Source organism: Oncorhynchus masou, chromosome 21 (genome assembly GCF_036934945.1).
Source record: "Oncorhynchus masou masou isolate Uvic2021 chromosome 21, UVic_Omas_1.1, whole genome shotgun sequence".
Classification (NCBI taxonomy): Eukaryota; Metazoa; Chordata; class Actinopteri; order Salmoniformes; family Salmonidae; genus Oncorhynchus; species Oncorhynchus masou.
This window is the reverse complement of record NC_088232.1, coordinates 5706156-5728016: the sequence shown is the minus strand read 5'-3', so window position 1 is coordinate 5728016 and position 21861 is coordinate 5706156. Positions and strand designations below refer to the sequence as shown.

The window sequence follows — 21861 nt, the reverse complement described above, 5'->3', positions numbered from 1 at the left end:
CATCGACGTTCGTCAACTTATATCTGTGGTGCTGCTTGTGGCAACATCATCTCGCTGAATCTACCTTTAAAATATGAAGTCAATTTATACACCACCAAACTTAGTTGGAAGTGTTTTTGAGAAAGATGTGGCTTGCAGTGCAACCGTCCATTTAAAGTCTCCCAGTTTTCACTCCACACAGTAGGTGGCAGCAATACAACTTTTTGGTGCAGCCCAACTTGAAGAAGTAAACAGAAGGGAAAATCTGTACTGGAGATAGTATCATACAATGGAAACAGAAGGGAGGCGGTTATGTTGTTTAGGGTGAGATTAGGGCGTACTGGATTAAATTGATAGGGAAACATGGAAGAGGAAACGGTTGAACATGTATTATTATTTTGTGAAATGTATGATGTAACAAAGGAGAGGTGTTTGACAGGGTCAATCAAATTTTATTGGTCACATACACATATTTCACGGATGTTGGTGCGGGTGTAGCTCCAACAGTGCCAAGAGTATCTAACAATTCACAACAACACAAAAAAATCTAAAAGTAAAATAATGGAATTAAGAAATATATAAATATTAGGATGACCAGTGTCGGAGTGGCATTGACTAAAATACAGTAGAATAGAATACAGTATACACATATGAAATGAGTAAATCTGAACGTAAACATTATTAAAGAGACCAGTGATTCCAGATATATATATATATTACTATTTAACAGTGATGGCCTTGAGATAGAAGCTGGTTTTCAGTCTCTCTGTCCCAGCTTTGATGCACCTGTACTGACCTCGCCTTCTGGATCGTAGCGGGGTGAACAGGACATGGCTCGGGTGGTTGATGTCCTTGATGATCTTTTTGCCCTTCCTGTGACATTGGGTGCTGCTGTTATTGTACTGGAGGGCAGGCAGTGTGCCCCCAGTGGTGCGTTGGGCAGACCGCACCACCCTCTGGAGAGCCCTGTGGTTGTGGGCGATGCAGTTGCCGTACCAGACGGTGATACAGCCCGACAGCATGCTCTCAATTAGGCATCTGTAAAAGTTTTTGAGGGTATTAGGTGCCAAGCCAAATTTCTTCAGCCTTCTGAGGTTGAAGAGGCGCTGTTGTCTGTGTGGGTGGACCATTTCAGATTGTCAGTGATGTGTACGCCGAAGAAGTTGAAACTTTTCACCTTCTCCACTGCAGTCCAATTTGGGTGGGGTGATGGAAGTAGGAAGGTTTGTAGGGAATTATTTTATTTTATTATAAATGTAATGGGTTAGTTAAGATAGTATAGTGGAATAGATGTCGTAACGGTCTCACACTCCAGTACAGTAGGTGGCGGTGTATGCACATGGCAGTTGGTTGCGATTCTCCAATAAAACTTAAAATAAGAAAAAAAGAAAACAGAACTGAAAAGCTTTTTTGTTGTTATTATTTTGACGTGTATTAACTAACACCCTGGAACTCAAAATATGATCAATTTAAATTCACCGCATCGCGTTGGAAACAGGACTTGGTTGATAGATGTTATCTTGGTAACGCTAGCTAGCTGTTAACGGCTAACGTTAGCCAACAATGGATAACTGTATGGTTTTTCACACTCAAATAGCCTCCGTCGTGGAGGTGCTAGCGAATGCAGCCGTGGCAGAGATCTGTAAACTCGTAGACGACGACTATGCAGTGTTTCGTTTGGAAATTTCTCAAAGCCAGAAAGAAAACAGGGCATTGCGTAGGAAACTACAGCTACTGGAACTGAAGGTGACACGGGAGCGCGCAGAGAGGACAATGCAAGAGCGCGTCCTCGGCAGTCATCCCAGTAGTGTCAAGATCGTCGACCGATACAGAGCGATGGCGAGAGGTAAATGTAGCAGGAGACTGCGGGACCTGTCGCCCCCTTCCCCTCTGCGCTTGTGTGGCTTTAGATGTGTCAACCCCATCTATCTTGGTCAGTTTTAGGATAGTATGCAATAATTCCCCTGACACAATATCATATTCTCACCAGATTCTTGATTTACTGCATTTACTATTATTTGCTCATGCCTGGAACATAATACATGTATCAATACATAGTATATCAATAAGTTGTGAGAAGCATTACCTTACATCCTTGCCAATTCTAGACAGTGTCAAAACGGTCAATAGTATACAATATAGTGTTGAACATTAGATAACCTGACCACCTCTTTCCCCCCAATCACTCTCTCAGGTGAAGGACATCTCACTGGAGGCTACAGGAGCTTTGTGAAGCCAGCGGGACACAATACAAGGAGTGATGACCAACCAATCACTGTTGATGAGGGGAGTGGAACCTCAACCCAGAACATTATCATGATAGAGGTTAGTGTAATAGTGTTATGTAAAAAAGTACAGTTACTTTGTAAGTCAAATGTGGACGGTTTATTTCAAAGGCTCCCCTCAGCTATTCACTTGCTTACATTTACATCCTAATTTATCTGCCATAGGGGAGCTTGTGAGACTTCCCTTTGACATTGTTATCCAATTCAACCCATGTACTGATTGGAATGTCCTCTCTTCTTGTGTCAGTCTGCAGATGCAGAGGCTGCAGATGCTGGAGTCAAACTGGAGAGGTCTGGAGGAGAGGAGGACCCGCGGCACAGCAGAGACATCCAGACTGGAGCAGCATCTGGAGTGGGGCGCCCTGTAGACACGGAGGACCTCACCACCGCCGCTGCGCTCCAGGCCAGGAACCGTTGCAGCATCACGGAGGTCAGTCGAATGCTCTCCGACACAAAGACTTTAACTGTAACACACAGGCTCTTACACACACGATATGAACACAGATCAGGGCCAAAGAGACGAGGGCCACCAGTCTGACCTCCTGATCCTGGTTTCTACTATTTACTGGTGATTCACCAGAGCCAGAGGATGGTTTATTCCCGTGGAGATGCGTTAGACACTCGCGGTGATGATCTGTTTTGTCCTTACGCTACAGAGATGGTCCCTGGAAACATATCCTTGGGTTTAGAGACACAGACTGATCTGTCTAGAGGGGACTGGAACTGGTACATTTCTGTATGGACCTCGCTTAGTGCACAGGGGCATTGTCATGCTGAAACAGGAAAGGGCCTTCCCCAAACTGTTACCACAAAGTTGGAAGCACAGAATCATCTTGAATGTCATTGTATGCTGTAGCGTTAAGATATCCCTTCACTGAAACTAAGGGGCCTAGCCCGAACCTTGAAAAAATAGCCCCAGACCATTATTCCTCCTCCACCAAACTTTACAGTTGGCACTATGCATTTGGGCAGGTAGCGTTCTCCTGGCATCCGCCAAACCCAGATTCGTCTGTCGGAGTGCCAGATGGTGAAGCGTGATTCATCACTCCAGAGAACGCGTTTCCACTGCTCTAGAGTCCAATGGCGGCAAGCTTTACACCACTCCAGCTGACACTTGGCATTACCCATGGTGATCTTAGGCTTGTTTGCGGCTGCTCGGCCATGGAAACCCATTTCCAGACAAACAGTTATTGGGTAGACGTTGCTTCTAGAGGCAGTTTGGAACTCAGTAGTGAGTGTTGCTGCTGAGCTGCTGTTGCTTGTAAATGTTTCTACTTCACAATAACAGCACTTACAGTCGACCGGGAGGCTCTAGCAGGGCACTCTTACGTAGGTGTCATAACCAGCCATAAAATAACGCAAAACATGTCTCAACAGGTCTAAATATGTGTTATGACCATATTATTACAGGTTATAACGTGTTATGACACTGGGTGTCAAGTGAAGTGTTACCAACAATCCTTCTTTACCTTGTCTCCTCCACTTCATCTACACTGATTGAAGTGGATTGAACAAGTGACATCAATAAGGAATCATAGCGTTCACCTGCATTCACCTGGTCAGTTTGTCATGGAAAGAGCAGGTGTTCATAATGTTTGGTATACACTCAGTGTATAAGGCACGTAAAGCCTAAAAGTCTGTTTCATATTGTGTTTGTACTGTGTATCTGATGTTCGCAAATTTTCCAAAGACACTTTTTGTAATGAGAAAATGAATGCAGTTCATTAACTTCAGGCAGATATTTTTGTTGAGACATGACAAGTATGTGTGGTTTTCATGTGGTGTATTTAAAACTTGTTTGTTCAATGAACACAAAGTGGGACTTTTCATTCTAAGACTTTGATTGAGACTCGCGTTAGCATACATCACATCTGATCTTACACTATTCTGCAAACACACAACAGTGCTTTATAACCAATATACACTTAGTCCACAAAACATTAGGAAAACCGCTATTTCCATTACATAGAATGACCAGGTGAATGCAGGTGAAAGCTATGATCCCTTATTGATGTCACCTATTAAATCCACTTCAATCGGTGTAAATGAAGGGGAGGAGACAGGTTCAAAATGATTTTTAAGCATTGAGACAATTGAGACATGGATTGTGTATGTGTGGATGGGCAAGACTAAATATTTAAGTGCCTTTGTATGGGGTATGGTAGTAGGTGCCAGGTGCACCCGGTTTGATTGTGTCAAGAACTGCAACGCTGCTTGATTTTTCACGCGTGTATCAAGAATGGAACACCACCCAAAAGGACATCCAGCCAACTTGACACAACTTTGGGAAGCATTGGAGTTAACATGGGCCAGCAACCCTGTGGAACGCTTTCGACACCTTGTAGAGTCCATGCCCCGATTAATTGTATTTGGAAGGTGTTCCTAATGGTTTGTACACTCAGTGAACACTCACCAAATATACCTACAAATACCCATACACTATACACTAGTCAGGTTTGTCTGATGATTACTTGACTTATCATTGCTGACTTTTTACCCACAACATCATATTTATGTCCACCATGATGGGTTTAACAACAATTAAGTCATTCTCTAACTACAGTATAGGACTCAAACGTAGTGGGGATTGATAAACACTCCATGTTTAAAGTGTTTATTATCTGTGTGTGTACGTACCTAGGGCGGCAGGGTAGCTTAGTGGTTAGAGCATTGGACTAGTTGCAAGTTCAAGCCCCCGAGCTGACAAGGTACAAATCTGTCGTTCTGCCCCTGAACAGGCAGTTAACCCACTGTTCCTAGGCCGTCATTGAAAATAAGAATTTGTTCTTAACTGACTTGCCTAGTTAAATAAAGGTAAAATAAAGTACCTGAGGGAGTGTATGTCTGTATCACCTGTCTCTTACAGGAGAAGGGTCCAGAGGTGCTGCTGGTGAAGGATGAGGGATGTGAGGAGGTTCTGGTCATGGAGGACAACCAGACTACACATCCTCCTGAACCCACAGAGGAACCAGCTGAGCAGCACAGGACCACACACAGTCTCACTGAGGTGAGCCCACTGTGAACGACTGGCTGAATGGTATTAGGTCAGGGCCCATATCCACAAAGCCTCTCAGAGTAGGAGTGCTCTGATCTAGGATCAGTTTAGCCTTTTAGATCATAATGAATAACATAGGTAAAGAGTAGGAGTGCTGATCTAGGATCAGTTTAGCCTTTTAGATCATAATGAATAACATATGTAAAGATCCTAGATCTGCATTCCTACTCTGAGAATCTTTGTGGTTACGGGCCCAGGTCTTGACCATACCTTTGAATTATAAAACTATTAAAGAGTGTCAAGTAATCAAATTAGGGTTAGCTGCCAAACTAACCCTGATTCAGAAGACCATCCTACCCATGCTCCATAGCAGTGTGCTGATATCAGATTTCTTGATCCAACATCCTCTCACTCTGTATCTCTTACAGTCAGAAGACATGGAGGATGGGAAGCCTGATCTAATGCTGGTCAAAGAGGAGACAATAGAAGACGAACCAGAGAGCATTGACCTGCTGAGTGGAGTAAAGATGGGGGAGCAAGGTAAGAGAGAAATACATATAGCCTCCATACAGTAATACATCTTCAATGGGAATAGTGATGCACCTGGCTATGTGTTGTTATTTTTCTTCATTCATAAAATGAAATCAATACAACTTGTATTTACATACAAAAACACACATTTATAATGTATGAACTGGACCTGGTAATTGATGAAAGAAAATCCATATGTAGAGTTCTCTGCCATGTTTATAAAGTCTATTTTGTAACCACTTCCTGCAGGTGGTTGGCTGGAGGCTAACAGAGGAGACTGGGTGGCCATCTTGGATTCCCCGACTCAGACGGGTGCAGCCAAGGGCCCCGGGGACGAAAACATTGAGCAGGCCAGGACCAGAGGCGACATGGCTGAGGTCAGTGGCTGGGACCGCATCCTCAACTCTGGGCTAGGAATAATAAAACTGTTAACCACAACCAGAAACAGACAATGGAACACAAAACAACATCCTAATTTAGTCTCCATGACAACGGACTGGCTGAGACCAGGGCGAGGCGTAGAATTGGTCTGCAGGGTCGGGGAGGTGTCCGTATGTGGCGGGAGAGAACAGACACAGACTTGTTTAGCGATGCTCCGTCCTGCTCCTATAGTTGTGATTCAGAGAGACTGATGGCACCTCATGTTAATCCCCTAACAGGTGCTGCCTTCAGCCTGCCTTCTATAGGATCTATCAACTGGAACATGGTCCCTGCGACAACAGACACTCCCTGGCCTTCGTCCTCGTCACACCTTCCTAATGTTAAACAAAACCTCAGACAATGCCAGGGCCTCAACACTAAATGGCTACACAAGCCCATTGACAAATGAGAGTAGTTGAGACGGAACAGGTGGATATCCACCAGAGGATACACACGGAGGAGAAACCGTTCAGCTGCCACTTGTGCCGGGCCAGTTCCTCCCACTCATCCAGCCTGTAAAGGCACCAGAGGGTCCACACAGGGGAGAAATCCTACAGCTGCCCCCAGTGTGAGAATCAAATCAAATGTATTTATGAAACCCTTTTTACATTAGCAGATGTGACTAAGTACTTATACAGAAACTCAGCCTAAAACCCCAGGGTTTAGAGCTTAAGGTAGTCACCTCATACAAGTACTTGGGAGTATGGCTAGACGGTGCACTGTCCTCCTCTCAGCACATATCAAAGCTGCAGGCTAAAGTTAAATATAGACTTGGTTTCCTTTATCGTAATCACTCTTTTTTTCACTCCAGCTGCCAAACTAACCCTGATTCAGATGACCATCCTACCCATGCTAGATTACGGAGACGTAATTTATAGATCGGCAGGTAAGGGTGCTCTCGAGTGGCTAGTTGTTCTTTACCATTCGGCCATCAGATTTGCCACTAATGCTCCTTATAGGACACATCACTGCACTATATTCCTCTGTAAGCTAGTCATCTCTGTTTACCCGTCGCAAGACCCACTGGTTGATGCTTATTTTTAAAACCCTCTTAGGCCTCACTCCCCCCTATCTGAGGTATCTACTGCAGCCCTCATCCTCCACATACAACACCCGTTCTGCCAGTCACATTCTGTTAAAGGTCCGCAAAACACACACATCCCTGGGTCACTCCTCTTTTCAGTTCGCTGCAACTCGCGTCTGGAACGAGCTGCAACAAACACTCAAACGGGACAATTTTATCTCAGTCTCTTCATTCAAAGACTCAATCATGGACACTCTTACTGACAGTTTTGGCTGCTTTGTGTGGTGTATTGTTGTCTTTACCTTCTTGCCCTTTGTGCTGTTGTCTGTGCCCAATAATGTTTGAACCATTTTTTTTGCTGCTACCATGTTGTGTTGCTACCATGTTGTTTTGTTGTGTTTCTACCATGCTGTGTTGTCATGTGTTCCTCCTTGCTATGGTGTTGTCTTAGGTCTCTCTTTATGTAGTGTTGTTTCTCTTGTTGTGATGTGTGTTTTGTCGCATATTTATATACGCCTTATGCGTTTTGGTAGTTTGTCATTGTAAATAAGAATTTGTTCTTAACTGACTCGCTTAGTTAAAGAAAGATTAAATAAAAAACTATTAAATAAAAGCCAGGAACTTAGGAAGAAACCTAGAGAGGAACCAGGGCCTGAGGAGTAGGCAGTCCTCTTCAGGCTGTGCCAGGTGGAGATTATAAGAGTACACAGCCATTAAGGCCAGATCATTCTTCAAGATGTTCAAACATTCAAAACAAAGTTTATTTGTCACGTGTGCCAAATACAACCTTACAGTGAAATGCTTACTTACAGGCTCTAACCAATAGTGCAAAAAAGGTATTAGGTGAACAATAGGTAAGTAAAGAAATAAAAACAACAGTAAAAAGACAGTGAAAAACATTGTTTAGTCAGGCTGATTGAGGTAGTATGTACATGTAGATATGGTTAAAGTGACTATGCATATATGATGAACAGAGAGTAGCAGTAGCGTAAAGAGGGGTTGGTGGGTGGTTGGTGGCGGGACACAATGCAGATAGCCTGGTTAGGTAATGTGCGGGAGCACTGGTTGGTCGGGTCAATTGAGGCAGTATGTACATATGTACATGAATGTATAGTTAAAGTGACTGTGCATATATGGTAAACAGAGAGTAGCAGCAGCATAAAAGAGGGGTTGGGGGGGCACACAATGCAAATAGTCTGGGTATCCATTTGATTACCTGTTCAGGACTCTTATGGCTTGGGGGTAAAGACTGTTGAGAAGCTTTTTTGTCCTAGACTTAGCACTCCGGTACTGCTTGCCATGCGGTAGTAGAGAGAACAGTCTATGACTGGGGTGGCTGGGTTTTTTTTAACCATTTTTAGGGCCTTCCTCTGACACCGCCTGGTGTAGAGGTCCTGGATGGCAGGCGGGCTTAGCCCCATGTGATGTACTGGGCCGTACACACTACCCTCTGTCGTGCCTTGCGGTCGGAGGCCGAGCAATTGCCGTACCAGGCAGTGATGCAACCAGTTAGGATCTCTCGATGTTGCAGCTGTGGAACCTTTTGAGAATCTCAGGACCCATGCCAAATCTTTTTAGTTTCCTGAGGGGGAATAGGCTTTGTCGTGCCCCCTTCACAACGGTCTTTGTGTGCTTGGACCTTTCTAGTTTGTTGGTGATGTGGACACCAAGGAACTTGAAGCTCTCAACCTGCTCCACTACAGCCCCGTCAATGAGAATGGGGGCGTACTTGGTCCTCCTTTTCCTGTAGTCCACAATAATCTCCTTAGTCTTGGTTACGTTGAGGGATAGGTTGTTATTCTGGCACCACCCGGCCAGGTCTCTGACTTACTCCCTATACGCTGTCTCATTGTTGTCGGTGATCAGGCCTACCACTGTTGTGTCGTCTGCAAACTTAATGGTGTTGGAGTCGTGCCTGGCCATGCAGTTGTGGGTGAAAAGTGAGTACAGGTGGGGACTGAGCACGCACCCCTGGGGGGCACCAGTGTTGAGGATCAGCGTGGCAGATGTGTTGCTACCTACCCTTACCACCTGGGGGCGGCCCATCTGGAAGTCCAGGATCCAGTTGCAGAGGGAGGTTTTTAGTTCCAGGATCCTTAGCTTAGTGATGAGCTTTGAGGGTACTATGGTGTTGAACGCTGAGCTATAGTCAATGAATAGCATTCTCACATAAGTGTTCCTTTTGTCCAGATGGGAAAGGGCAGTGTGGAGTGCAATAGAGACTGCATCATCTGTGGATCTGTTTGGGCGGTATGCAAATTGGAGTGGGTCTAGAGTTTCTGGGAAAATGGTGTTGATGTGACCAATTACCAGCCTTTCAAAGCACTTCATGGCTACGGACGTGAGTGCTACGGGTCTGTAGTCATTTAGGCAGATTGCCTTTGTGTTCTTGAGCACAGGGTGGTCTGCTTGAAACATGTTGATATTACAGACTCAATCAGGGACATATTGAAAATGTCAGTGAAGACACCTGCCAGTTGGTCAGCACATGCCTGGAGCACATGTCCTGGTAATCCATCTGGCCCCGCAGCCTTGTGTATATTGACCTGTTTAAAGGTCTTACTCACGTTGGCTACGGAGAGCGTGATCACACAGTCGTCCGGAACAGCTGATGCTCTGACCAGCAGGGTCAAATAATAATCACAGTGGTTGTGCAACAGGTCAGCACCTCAGGATAAAATGTCAGTTGGCTTTTCATAGCCGAGTATTCAGAGGTCGAGACAGCAGGTGTGGGGGATAGTGAGATAGAGGGTCGAAAACAGCAGGTCCGGGACAGATTCGCACGTCTGGTGAACAGGTCAGGGTTCCATAGCAACAAGCAAAACTGGATGACCAGGTGGACTGGGAAAGGGGACAGCCAGCAGTCATCAGGTGAGGTAGTCCTGAGGCATGGGAGAATTAGAGGGAGCATAATTCATACAGGACAAGAGATAAGACAGGATAATTTCACCATACAGACTGACCCTAGCACCCCAGCACAGACTATTGCAGCATAGATACTGGAGGTTAAGGTGGGGCGGGGGACTCAGCTCAGGGGACACTGCGGCCTTGTCCAACGGTACCCCCGGCCAACCAGGCAGGATAAAACCCTGACCACTTTGCCAAAGCACAGCCCCCACACCACTAGAGGGATATCAACAGACCACCAACTTACTACCCTGACACAAAGGCTGAGTATAGCCCACAAGATCTCCTCCACCGCAGAGGGGGTGCATAACCGGACAGAAAGATCACGTCAGTGACTCAACCCACTCAAGTGACAAACCCCTCCTTGGGGTGGCATGGAAGAGCACGAGTAAGCCAGTGACTCAGCCCCTGTAATAGGGTCAGAGGCAGAGGATCCCAGTGGAGAGAGCAAGGGCAGTTCGTCATTCCAGTGCCTTGCCATTCACCTTCGCTCCCCTGAGCCAGAGTTATTCGCAGTCATGTGAAATCCATAGAGTAGGGCCTAATTTATGTATTTACATTGACTGCTTTTCATATATGAACTGTAACTCTGTAAATCTTTTAAAATGTTGCATGTCGCGTTAATGATTTTGTTCAGTATATGTTCCTTTAGGAGGATACTGTTTTTTTAATAGTGAGTTGAGGATATTGCCTTAATTCATGTTTACTTGACACAAAGTATTGAAGGTATTTGTAATGTAATGTTTAACCTTGTACAACATTTTCAAAATTTTATTTTAACAAAGCGAGGGTACCAGATTTACAGAAAAATGTAGTGTCAAAGTGAGAAAGTTATTCTTCTTGTCACGCATCGTTTTGTGCAATGAAAGTACTGTACTTCACGTTATGTGAGTGTATATATACCATTTTGTTGAAATTCAATACAAAATTGACTGTCTGACTTGGTTATTTTTGTATCATTACAGGGATCGAGTTTCCCTTCTCTCAGTCAAACCTAAACATTATACTTAGTTCTTGAATCAACACATGGATATTTTTTATAATGAACTTCAATGGATCCATATTGTTGGGTACTTGAATCACAGTGTTGGGGATGGGCTTGACTGTGGTTATTAATTTTCATGTTTCTGGGTGTACCGCAAATAATTTCTTATATAAACCTTTATGCTTTTCTGTCCAATTTGTGTTTACAGTCTGCAGTCCATGAGGAACTGTTGATATCCGGTGTTGCTGGCGGGAGAGACTGGACCTCTGATGCGGCCGGTCACAAACCCTGGCCCCAGATCAGGACCCTGGATCCGGAGCCGTCACTCTTCCTTCCTGAGTCAGAACCAAGACTGAACCATGAGGGACAGAGACTCCACCACCACACAGAAGACAACCAGTGGACAGGTGGACTGACCAACCTCAGTCCTGGTGGTCATCAGAGAGACAGAGACTCCAGTCTGCAGCCCAGACCCTCTTCACATTCTCGGTGCAGGGATGAAGCAGGGCCTGGGGCTGATAGAGATAGACCCTCCTGTTCCTATGATACAAACACCACAGTATCCATGATGAACAGAGCAGGTCACCCTGGGCTTCAGTCTTCACCGAGAGTAATGGGAGACCCCCCTGGTGGGAGTCGAACAGGAAGTCTGTCTTCTCCTTCAGGATCTCATCTAATGCCTGATGATTGGGTTCATAGAAAGCCTGGACCTGGGTCTAGCCTTCCTCAACTACCTCATGGTTACCCCACCAATACAGACAGGATCAGGATGGGTGTTCACCACAAGAAGTATCTAGCTGATAACACGGCACACAATCCCAACAACACCGAAACAATGGCTAGAGGTCAAGGAGGGAGCTCAAAGACTAACCAGATGAGGGTGGTGGCTCCTGCTTCTACCTCCTCTGGTGTTATTTGGTCAAAACGTGGGAGGCCAAACATTAAGACAGACGCTAACAAGCCATACGCCTGCCCCACATGTGGGAAGTGCTTTGCTGAGGCGAACTATGTGAAGATCCACCAGAGGGTCCACACAGGGGAGAAGCCGTTCAGCTGTACCCAGTGTCACATGCGCTTCTCAGAGGCTGGCACCCTGAAGAGGCACCAGAGGGTCCACACAGGGGAGAAACCCTACAGCTGCCCTCAGTGTGAGAAAAGGTTCTCCCACCAGCACCATCTGAAGAGGCACCTGAAGGTCCACACATGAGAAAGGCCATTCGCCTTCTCTGAGGTTCTCAGAGAGGAGCTACCTCAGGACACACCAGCAGAAAAACCATTACACTTCATAACATAAAAGGTAACCATTCCCTCCTCAGGGTACAGGAATCACTCCTGTAACCCCCTCGTTCCTTAGGGCCACCCAATAGCACATTGTCTTCCCATCATTGGTGTTAGAGAGGTGACATACTGCCGACCTTCACTTTCTCTCATTAGCTTTAGTCCTGCCCTCTAACCTCTCATTCCCTATTTGTGTTTTTGATCTTCTCTTCCTCTAAGCTAACCCTTAAATATTTCTACCTCACATTTAATAGTTCTCTCCTTTAGTCCACCTAACCATGCATGTACTCTTTGAGGGTGTCTCTTTTTCTGAGTTCCTTTTATTTGTGTGTACAGAACATGATTCCTTTCTCATCTTTATCTACCCTCTTATCTTCCTACTTCATGCTGCTCATTGGTTAACTGTCACCGTGGAAGCCCCCATTGGGCCCACCCCCAAGCCACGCAGCAAAGCTCTGGATAAGCTTGGTCAGGTGGACCAGATCCATAGAGCCAATCGGGATGCTTCTTAATCTTCTCTCAAGACAAAGATTAATTTTCATTACTGTCAACAGAAAAGATGCACAGATGCATTTGGAATAACGATAGGGACAGTGTTGAATATTCCTGAATAGAATATTGCATCCAGACATTGTGTGATATAAACAGTATAATGCATATATAAGTCTAAAAGGTATATTATAGTGTTTGCACTGTGTAGGATATATGATGTTCACCAATCCCTATTTCATTACATCCATTTAACTACTTTATTTTTTACTAAGACACTTTTAATGATAATAAATGCAGTTTGTTGAGACTTGTATGTGTGGTTTTCATATGGTGTATTTCATTTTTTTAAAATGTTTAATAAACACAAACTTATATTGAGACTCTCTTTAGTATACATCACATCTGATCTCACCCTATTCTACATACACCCAACAGCTTATATACACTTACTAAATATACCTACACAAACACCTATTGTACAAATAATTTAGTCACGTTTGTCTGATGAATTTTGATGTATTATTACTTATATTTTACCCATATTTATGTCCACCATGATGGGTTTAACAACAATGAAGTCATTCTGTAACTACAGTATGGGACTCAAACATAGTCAGCCTGGTCTCAGAGAAAAATGTTATGTTTTACTAAAATCAATGCCACACCATTTAGCATGATATGTTACTTTAGATTAGAGTTATGGTTAGGTTTAGGGGAAGGGTTAGCTAACATACTGAGTAATTAAAGTAGCAAGTAGTTGCAAATTAGCTAAAATGCTATATTTGTCCATGAAAACACGCAACCATTGGGTTGCTAGAAGTTTGCTTTATCCACCCATCCCATCCCCCCCTGACCAACCACCTTCTTATCGTCTTTTGCTTTAAGTAACCTACTGTCATACCAAGAGTAACATATACTAATTTGAGTGTCCCGGATTTATGTAGGCCAATGTAATGTAACCTAATCTAAAAAAGGTACAGAGGTTGTTCAGTCCACTGGTGGATGTAAATATTTTTCCTCATAATCCTGGACTATCGGACCAAAATTGTATTATGTTTGCAATCGTAACAGATAATCTGCTCAGACCACAACCAAGGATTATCAAAAGTTGCACTATAAATTCTCGGACAACCCAAAGATTCCTAGATGCCCTTCCAGACCCGCTCCACCTACTCAAGGATGTCAGAGTACAAAAATCACTTAACCACCTAACCGAAGATTTAACATTGAATAGATGGAGTCGCACCTCTTAAAACTAAAAACATTTGTCACAAGAAATCAGCTCCCTGGTATACACTAAATACACAAGCCCTGAAACAAACTTCCAGACAATTGGAACGGAAATGACGCTCCACCAAACTGGAAGTCTTCCGACTAACTTGGAAAGACATTACCGTGCAATATCGAAGAGTCCTCACTGCTGCTCGATCACCCTACTTTTCCAACCTAATTGATGGGAATAAAAACAATCCATATTTGATTTTTGATACTGTCGCAAAGCTAACTAAAAAGCAGCATTCCCCAAGAAAGGATGCCATTCACTTCAGCAGTGATGAATTCATGATCATAAAAAAAAAAATGTAAAATAGATTTCTCAAACTCAGTTGTCCAGAACTACTTAATCCTGTATCTCTCGACTCATTAACGAAAATAGTCATAGCCTCTAAACCTTCTAGCTGCCTACTGGACCCTATTCCAACTAAACTACTGAGAGAGCTACTTCCTGTGCTTGGCCCTCATATATTGAACATAATAAACAGCTCCCTGTACTCCAGGTGTGTATCAAACTCACTGGAAGTGTCAGTAATAAAGCCAAACCTGAAAAATCCAAACCTTGACTCGAAAATGTAAAAAACGATCAGCCTATATTGAATATCCCATTCCTCTCTCAAAAGAAAAGCTGTTGCACATTGACTCATACAATTAATGTAAAAACGGTCCAGTCTAATTTGACACCATCATAGTACTGAGACTGCACTTGTGAAGGAGGTAAATGACCTTTTAATGGCGTCAGACCAAGGCTCTGCATCTGTTCTCGTGCTCCTAGACCTTAATGCAACTTTTGACACCAATCACCACATTCTTTTGTAGAGATTGGAAATCCTAATTGGTAAACATGGTTTAGTTCTTGCCTGTGTTAGATCTTATCTGTCGGAATGATATCAGTTAATCTCTGTGGATTTAAGTTGATAAAAATATCTAACACAACATTAGGTAATAATATATGCATTATCAAGGATTTATAATCATCTACAATGGGGTGGTCATTTTGGACCAGGAACACAGAATTAATTAATATGAAACAAACACAACAGGAGGGTTAACCAAACCCTTTGAACTATGACCCCAACCAATAAGATCCTTTCTCAGTGTAAATGGAAGTGGGGTATCTTGATTTGGCTCAGAGAATGATTTAAACATCTAGTGACCAAAAGGACATATTAGCATGGGCAGCGCCATTGAGGGCTTCCACCATTTTAATGTAGTCAACATGGGACTTCCTGGTAACCCTGTTGGAGTCATGTCCAACCGGGACATCAGGAGGGATCAGCCAATCGTGAATAAGAAAATGTACAAATTCAAAATGGAGATAGCATGGGCAGTGCCATTGAGGCAATCACTGAAGCTATAATGGCACAGATACAACTATGAGTCCTCTACCTATCTCTATGATTTGTCGAGTTCTCTCTGACTTATAAACGCAGACGTGGAAGAATGGGAAGAAAGGCGCCAGGCTCAAACCTACGTCTCCTGAATATATACCTCGTAATGGTGTTAAAGAGTACAAATCAACTACTGAGTGTGAGACCCTGTCTCCTGTTACAAGTCACCAACGAGGGTGTGACATGGTGTTTGGAAGTGAGCCAGACCAGGATGAAGTACCTGAGGTGACAGGTGTGGTAGAGACTTCCAACGTTTGCCCTGAGAGGTGGATTCTGTTTTTTTGGCCAACCCGTACATTGTTTCAAGCGGTGTAAAGGACAAACTGGGAACTGTACATCTGTCAAAGTTTTGAGAAGTGGAATTGTTTAGCTTTTTTGTGCATCCTCCGGCACAGAGGCAGCGGGGAAACTGTGTCACGTGCCTCTGGGATCGACATGTGTAGTGCTTTGTTCTTCAGAGCAGGGTGCCACTCAAAAGAGTGATCAATGGGGTAGCGTTGAGTGTAGAGGTGGATCAAATGAAAAATAATATTCCTGGTGTTTGTGACACCCGCTGTTTGGTGAGACGTAGACCCGGTGCCAATGGCAAGACTGAGAATACGATCTGTCTCGTTGAGCTTTGACACAGAGTTTCTACCTGATACGGTCAGGTTAGGTTATATTTGCTAAACTGTGATGGCATCTGTTCCGAACCCGCTACGGTGCTTTATGTGCTAAGGACTCTGACATATTGCAGCAGTGTGTAGAAAGGAGATCCCGTGATGTGGGAAATGTACAGGAGGGCATAGTCGGAGATGGTGTAAAGTTGGGATAAAGAAAGCAGTCTCCACTGTGGGGGCACCCATGCAACTGGAGATCCGAAGTGCCCTTTGAAGGAGAGACAGGTTGAGATTGCCAGAGTTAGAGTGGGGTAGAAGTGTCCTATTCTGAGGCAGTGAAGAGAGGATAGCCCAAGGGTGAGTGATTAGACTGGGAGCCCCCCTGTGAATAAGAGAAAGATCCAGAGAGGATGAGTTTTAGTAAGGTAGGATTTCTTGTGTTTATTGCTATGGTTAATTGTACTGCACTGATGAAGCGTGAATCCCAGAAAATACATGTGGTAGTGGAAGTAGCAGAGACATTTGTGGGTGCAAGAGATCTACAAGGGGTTTCATGCTCCTGGTCAGTTGGCCTGGAGTATGATCTGGTAGGGCTAAAGTAGTGGGATAGGGGGTGGTGTGTTTTTTAGATATAGTGGTGTATATGTGTAGGATGATCAGGAACAGGCAACTCCAGTCTTTAGGGACCAGAGTGGTGTCACACTTTTTCTCCATCCCAAACACAGCTGATTTAACTAATTGCATTCTAAACTGAAGGTCATAATTAGTTGATTATTTGAGTCATGTTTGTTAGCTGGGGAAAAAGTGTTACAAAAATCAGGTCCCATCCCTGGATTAGATGGTGGTGAGATTAATTCCCCTTTTTGTGTGACAATGTGCAATTCACCCTCCGACCTGTGAAAGGCAGCAATACTTGTATAGTCTTCCGGAAACTCACACAAAGAAGTACACGGAAGTCAACAAGAACAATTTCCATCATAGCGTTTTTATTGTTGTTATTTCGACGTTTATAAATACCCCGGAACTTAAAATATGATTCATCTAACTGCACAGCATCACCTACTTACCATATGTGGTGTTTAATTGGCGTTGGAGACAGGACTTGGTTGATAGATGTTATCTAGGTAACGCTACCTAGCTATCTGCTAACGTCAGCTAACCATGGCTAACTGTATGGTTTTTCACACTCAATTAGCCTCCATCATGGAGGTTCTAGCGAATGCAGCTGTGGCAGAGATCTGTAAACTCGTAGACGACGACTACGCAGTGTTTCGTTTGGAAATAACTCAAAGCCAGAAAGAAAACAGGGCATTGCGGAGGAAACTACTGGAACTGAAGGTGGCTCGGGAGCGCGCAGAGAGGACAGTGCGAGAGCGCGTCCTCGCCAGTCGACCCAGTAGTGTCAAGATCCTCGACCGATACAGAGGAATGGCAAGAGGTACATTTTACAGAAGGCCGAGACTGGGTAGTATATCAGGAAGTTAGAGGTGTTACCTTACATCCTTGCCAATTGTAGACAATGTCAATATTGTACACTATAGTGTTGAGCATTGACAGTGCCTAACCTAACCACCTATTTCCCCCCAATCACTCACTCAGGTGAAGGACATCTCACTGGAGGCCACAGGAGCTTTGTGAAGCCAGCAGGGCACAACACATGGAAAGACAACCAACAAATCACTGTTGATGAGAGGAGTGAAACTTCAACCCAGCATGTCATCGTGATAGAGGTTTGTGTAATAGTGTTGCATAAAAAAATGTGTTACTTGGTAAATTAAATGTGGCCCATTTATTTCAGAAAGGTTACCCTCAGCTATGTACATCATCATTTATCTGCCAATGGGGAGCTTGTGAGACATTGTTATCCTGTTCAACTCATGTACCAGTAATAACCTCTCTTCTTGTCAGTCTGCGGATGCAGAGGCTACAGGTCCTGGGGTCAAACAGGAGAGGTCTGAAGGAGAGGAAGACCTACAGCACAGCAGAGACATCCAGGCTGGAGCACCCCCTGTAGCCACAGAGGACCCCGCCCCAGCGCAGCCCAGGACCCGACACAGCATCAGTGGACTGCAGAACGCTGTCCTCAAGTCAGAGTCCGGCACCGAGACTTTAACTGTAACACACAGGTTCTTACACACAGGATCTGACCACAGATCAGACCCAGAGAGACTAGGGCCACAGGCCTGTCCTCCTGCTCCCGGCTCAGAATATTTACCAGTATTTCACCAGAGCCAGAGGACGGTTAATTCCTGTGGGGATGTTGAGGGTGATGCATTAGACATTGGCAGTGATGATCCATCTTGTTCTTACACTACAGAAATAGATCCTGGCAAAATGCCCTTGGGTTTAGAGACACAGACTGATCTGTCTAGAGGTGACTGGATCCGGTACAGTAATAGATTATACCCTGAAGGGTGCCTAGATAAGAAAGGGGAGGTTATAATGGTAGATGAGGTGAAAGTGGAGGGCGACACTCCTCCCACATGGAATGCAGATAGTCACCTAGGAGACAGACACTCACAGGGCAGAGATTTCTTAAATTACAGGGGAAGCTTAGAGACAAATCTAAATGTCGCAACCCACTCCTCTTTACATGCGTTCAGGGGTCGTGACCCAGTGTTCACGTCGATGGCACCTTCCGATTCACATAGCGACGTCCTTTTCGATCAGTTATTGAACTCAAACAACACGGCTAGAGCCCAGGCTCAGGGGGAAGGAGCCACATCAGGCAATAGTAAAGAGAAAAGATTCCTCTGCATGTTCTGTCACAAAGGCTTCAGCTGTCCCCAGAAGGTGGAGAGGCACCAGAGGGTCCACACAGGGGAGAAACCCTTCAGCTGTACCCAGTGTGAGAAGAGGTTCTCCCGCCAGGACAACCTAAAGATGCACCAGAGGGTCCACACAGGGGAGAAACCCTTCAGCTGTACCCAGTGTCACATGCGCTTCGCCCTGGCAGGCAACCTGAAGATGCACTTGAAGGTCCACACGGGAGAAAGGCCATTCGCCTGTACGCACTGCGGGAAGAGGTTCTCAGAGAGGAGATACCTCAGGATACACCAGCAGAAAAACCATGCCATTCTATGATATAGAAAGTAACCATTCCACTCGATAGCTTCTGACATTTAGATCAAACCCTGCATTAAAAATAAAGATGAATTTGTCAGCAGAATAGATCCACTGATTACTTTTGACTTATCATAGCTGCCTTTTTTCAGTATAGGACTCAAACGTAATGGGGATGGGTAAACTCTCCATGTTGATAGTGTGTTTATTATCTGTGTGTTCATATATGTCTGTGTCCTCTGTATCACCTCTCTTCCAGGAGGAGAATCCAGAGTGTCGATTTATATATTACACTAGATGACTGATAAGGGGCTCTGTTTTGAAACCGCGCCTCCATCTTGGCACTCCCCCACCCATGTAAAAAATATTATGGAAGCTCCAGAAATGCATTTATTAATGTCTACATTTGTTTTTGCCTTGTTTATTATATTACAGACATCTTAATGCATACTTTAAATTATACTATGTAAGCTAAACATAATTTGTTTGAAAGGAAAATGAAAAAAAAAATTATACTTAAGGAAAATGTTAAGGTTCTAATATTACTGTCCCTACTAGGAAAATAAATACTTAAAGCTGCAATATGTAACTTTTTGGTGACCTGACCAAATTCACATAGAAATGTGAGTTATAGATCTGTCATTCTGATTGAAATCAAGTCTAAGAAGTGATCATTTTTGCGTCTTTTACTTTCCGTTTTGTACACCGGCTTCAAACAACTGAAAGTATAATATTTTTGGTCATGGAAAATATATTTCACAGCGGTTTAGATGGTAGATTGATTCTCTGCACTATACTTACTTGTTTTGTCACAAATGGAAATTAGGTTAACTATTTAAGCAATAAGGGCAGAGGAGGTGTGGTATATGGCAAATATACCATGGCTAAGGGCTGTTCATATGTGCAACGCGGAGTGCCTGGACACAGTCCTTAGCCATGGTATATTGGCCATAAATCACAAACCCCCGAGGTGCCTTATTGCTATTATAAACTGGTTACCAACGTAATTAGAGCAGTAAAAATACATGTTTTGTCATACCCGTGGTATAGGGTCTGAAATACCATGGCTGTCAGCCAATCAGCATTCAGGGCTCAAACCACCCAGTTTATAATTGAATTTGAACAACCAGGAAATGGGGGAGCGATTTCTGCATAGTGCAGCTTTAAAAACATATAATTTTGTCCTTGAAACATTTTAATTGAAAAACTGTGGAACTCCATTCCTTCCTATGGAGGACATGCTCCTTCTGGGGAGTGCCAATATGGCTTACCGGTGGCTTCAAAGCCGCTCACTGGCCAATAGGTCGTAATCAATAAAACATCACAATAAGATGCAGTGTTCGATTTGCCTGCTTGAGGGGCAAGGAGACCCCAGCTCCTCTAAAACCATTGACAACTGTGTGCCGTTTTCAAGGGATTGTTAAATAAATGTTAACCTGTCTAGGACTGAGGTTCTGCTAGCGGAAAAGCAATGGAACGAGAGCTACCTCTCGTGTGAATGCGCGTGGCTGAGATCGAGGCTGCTGCTGGACCTCTGACTCAATCCCCTCTCATTTGGCCCCCCTTCACAGTAGAAGCCTGAAACAACCTTCTAAAGACCGTTGACATCTAGTGGAAGCCTTAGGAAGTGCAAAATGACACATATCCCACTGTGTATTTGATAGGGACTGAGTTCAAAAACTACAAACCTCAGATTTCCCACTTCCTGTTTGTATTTTTTCTTAGGTTTTTGCCTGCCATATGAGTTCTGTTATACTCACAGACATCATTTAAACAGTTTTAGAAACGTCCGAGTGTTTTCTATCCAATACTAATAATGATATGCATATATTAGCATCTGGGACTGAGTAGGAGGCAGTTTACTCTGGGCTCGCTTTTCATCCAAAAGTGAAAATGCTGCCCCCTATCCCAAAAATATATTTGGTTGTAACATGATCACCTCGTCAGAACTATACATTTCCATGCAAAACAATTGTGCAGATTTAGTCACATCAAAGTTATACAGCAAATATACAGCATGCTTTTAATTATCAGTAAACATCAATTGATCATGTCATTTCAGATATTTGATGTTAGCCCACGACATCTCTCAGTAGTGGCCACTATTCATTTGATAATGGCATGATATAAAAGTGAACTATATCTGACAAGTATGAGTGGTTTAGGTTAATATCCCATCCTTTGTGGGCTCTGCCAGTCAAGTGGCAGAAGGGCGCACTTGCCGTTGCAATGTTAGCAGATAATGTTTACTTCGCAAGTTTTTCAGTGTATAATCACGATTGATGCTGACAGACATGATAGGCTATATTGATTGATGAACCAGGTGAAATTGGCTAGCTAGATAGGAAATAACAGATCACGTCAATATGGCTGGTTAACAAGCCAACTTTCAAAGAATTAACTAGATGGCTATATCCAAATCATGTTTGATTTGCGGGCCATCTATAATGGTGATGACAGTAGTCCGACTGACATCCTTACCAGGATGAGGATTTGACGATGTCAAGCTAAATTACGTATGTTGTTTGCTTAGCTAGCTAACTACATGCCAAATTGGTTATCTGAAAATACAGTGCCTTTTTAAAAAACATTTATTTCACCTTTATTTAACCATTGTACAAACAATACTACGCAAGTATA

The 21861-nt window shown here is 43.8% G+C and overlaps 2 protein-coding genes across 6 annotated transcripts; both read left to right on the top strand.

The window, feature by feature from the left end:
• The first annotated feature begins 974 nt into the window (after positions 1–974).
• Positions 975–13276, top strand: LOC135507632 (uncharacterized). Of its 5 annotated transcripts, XR_010450683.1 has the most exons (9): positions 975–1825; positions 2174–2304; positions 2512–2694; positions 5131–5271; positions 5688–5799; positions 6040–6167; positions 6450–6778; positions 7022–7096; positions 11335–11422. XR_010450683.1 is itself a non-coding variant. In XM_064927204.1 (7 exons), exons 1-7 carry the CDS (start codon positions 1543–1545, stop codon positions 7031–7033), a joined length of 990 nt encoding a protein of 329 aa, XP_064783276.1. In that variant the 5' UTR covers positions 975–1542; the 3' UTR covers positions 7034–7990. The 5 variants fall into 5 exon arrangements, 3 of the variants coding, with proteins under 3 accessions (XP_064783276.1, XP_064783275.1, XP_064783274.1); XR_010450685.1 differs by lacking the exon at positions 6450–6778; XM_064927204.1 differs by lacking the exons at positions 6450–6778; positions 11335–11422 and having other exon boundaries at positions 7022–7990.
• Positions 13277–17096: 3820 nt separating this feature from the next.
• On the top strand, positions 17097–20086 carry LOC135507689 (RE1-silencing transcription factor B-like). The gene is made up of 3 exons (XM_064927290.1): positions 17097–17596; positions 17758–17888; positions 18067–20086. Exons 1-3 carry the CDS (start codon positions 17320–17322, stop codon positions 19240–19242), a joined length of 1584 nt encoding a protein of 527 aa, XP_064783362.1. The 5' UTR covers positions 17097–17319; the 3' UTR covers positions 19243–20086.
• The last annotated feature ends 1775 nt before the right edge of the window (positions 20087–21861 follow it).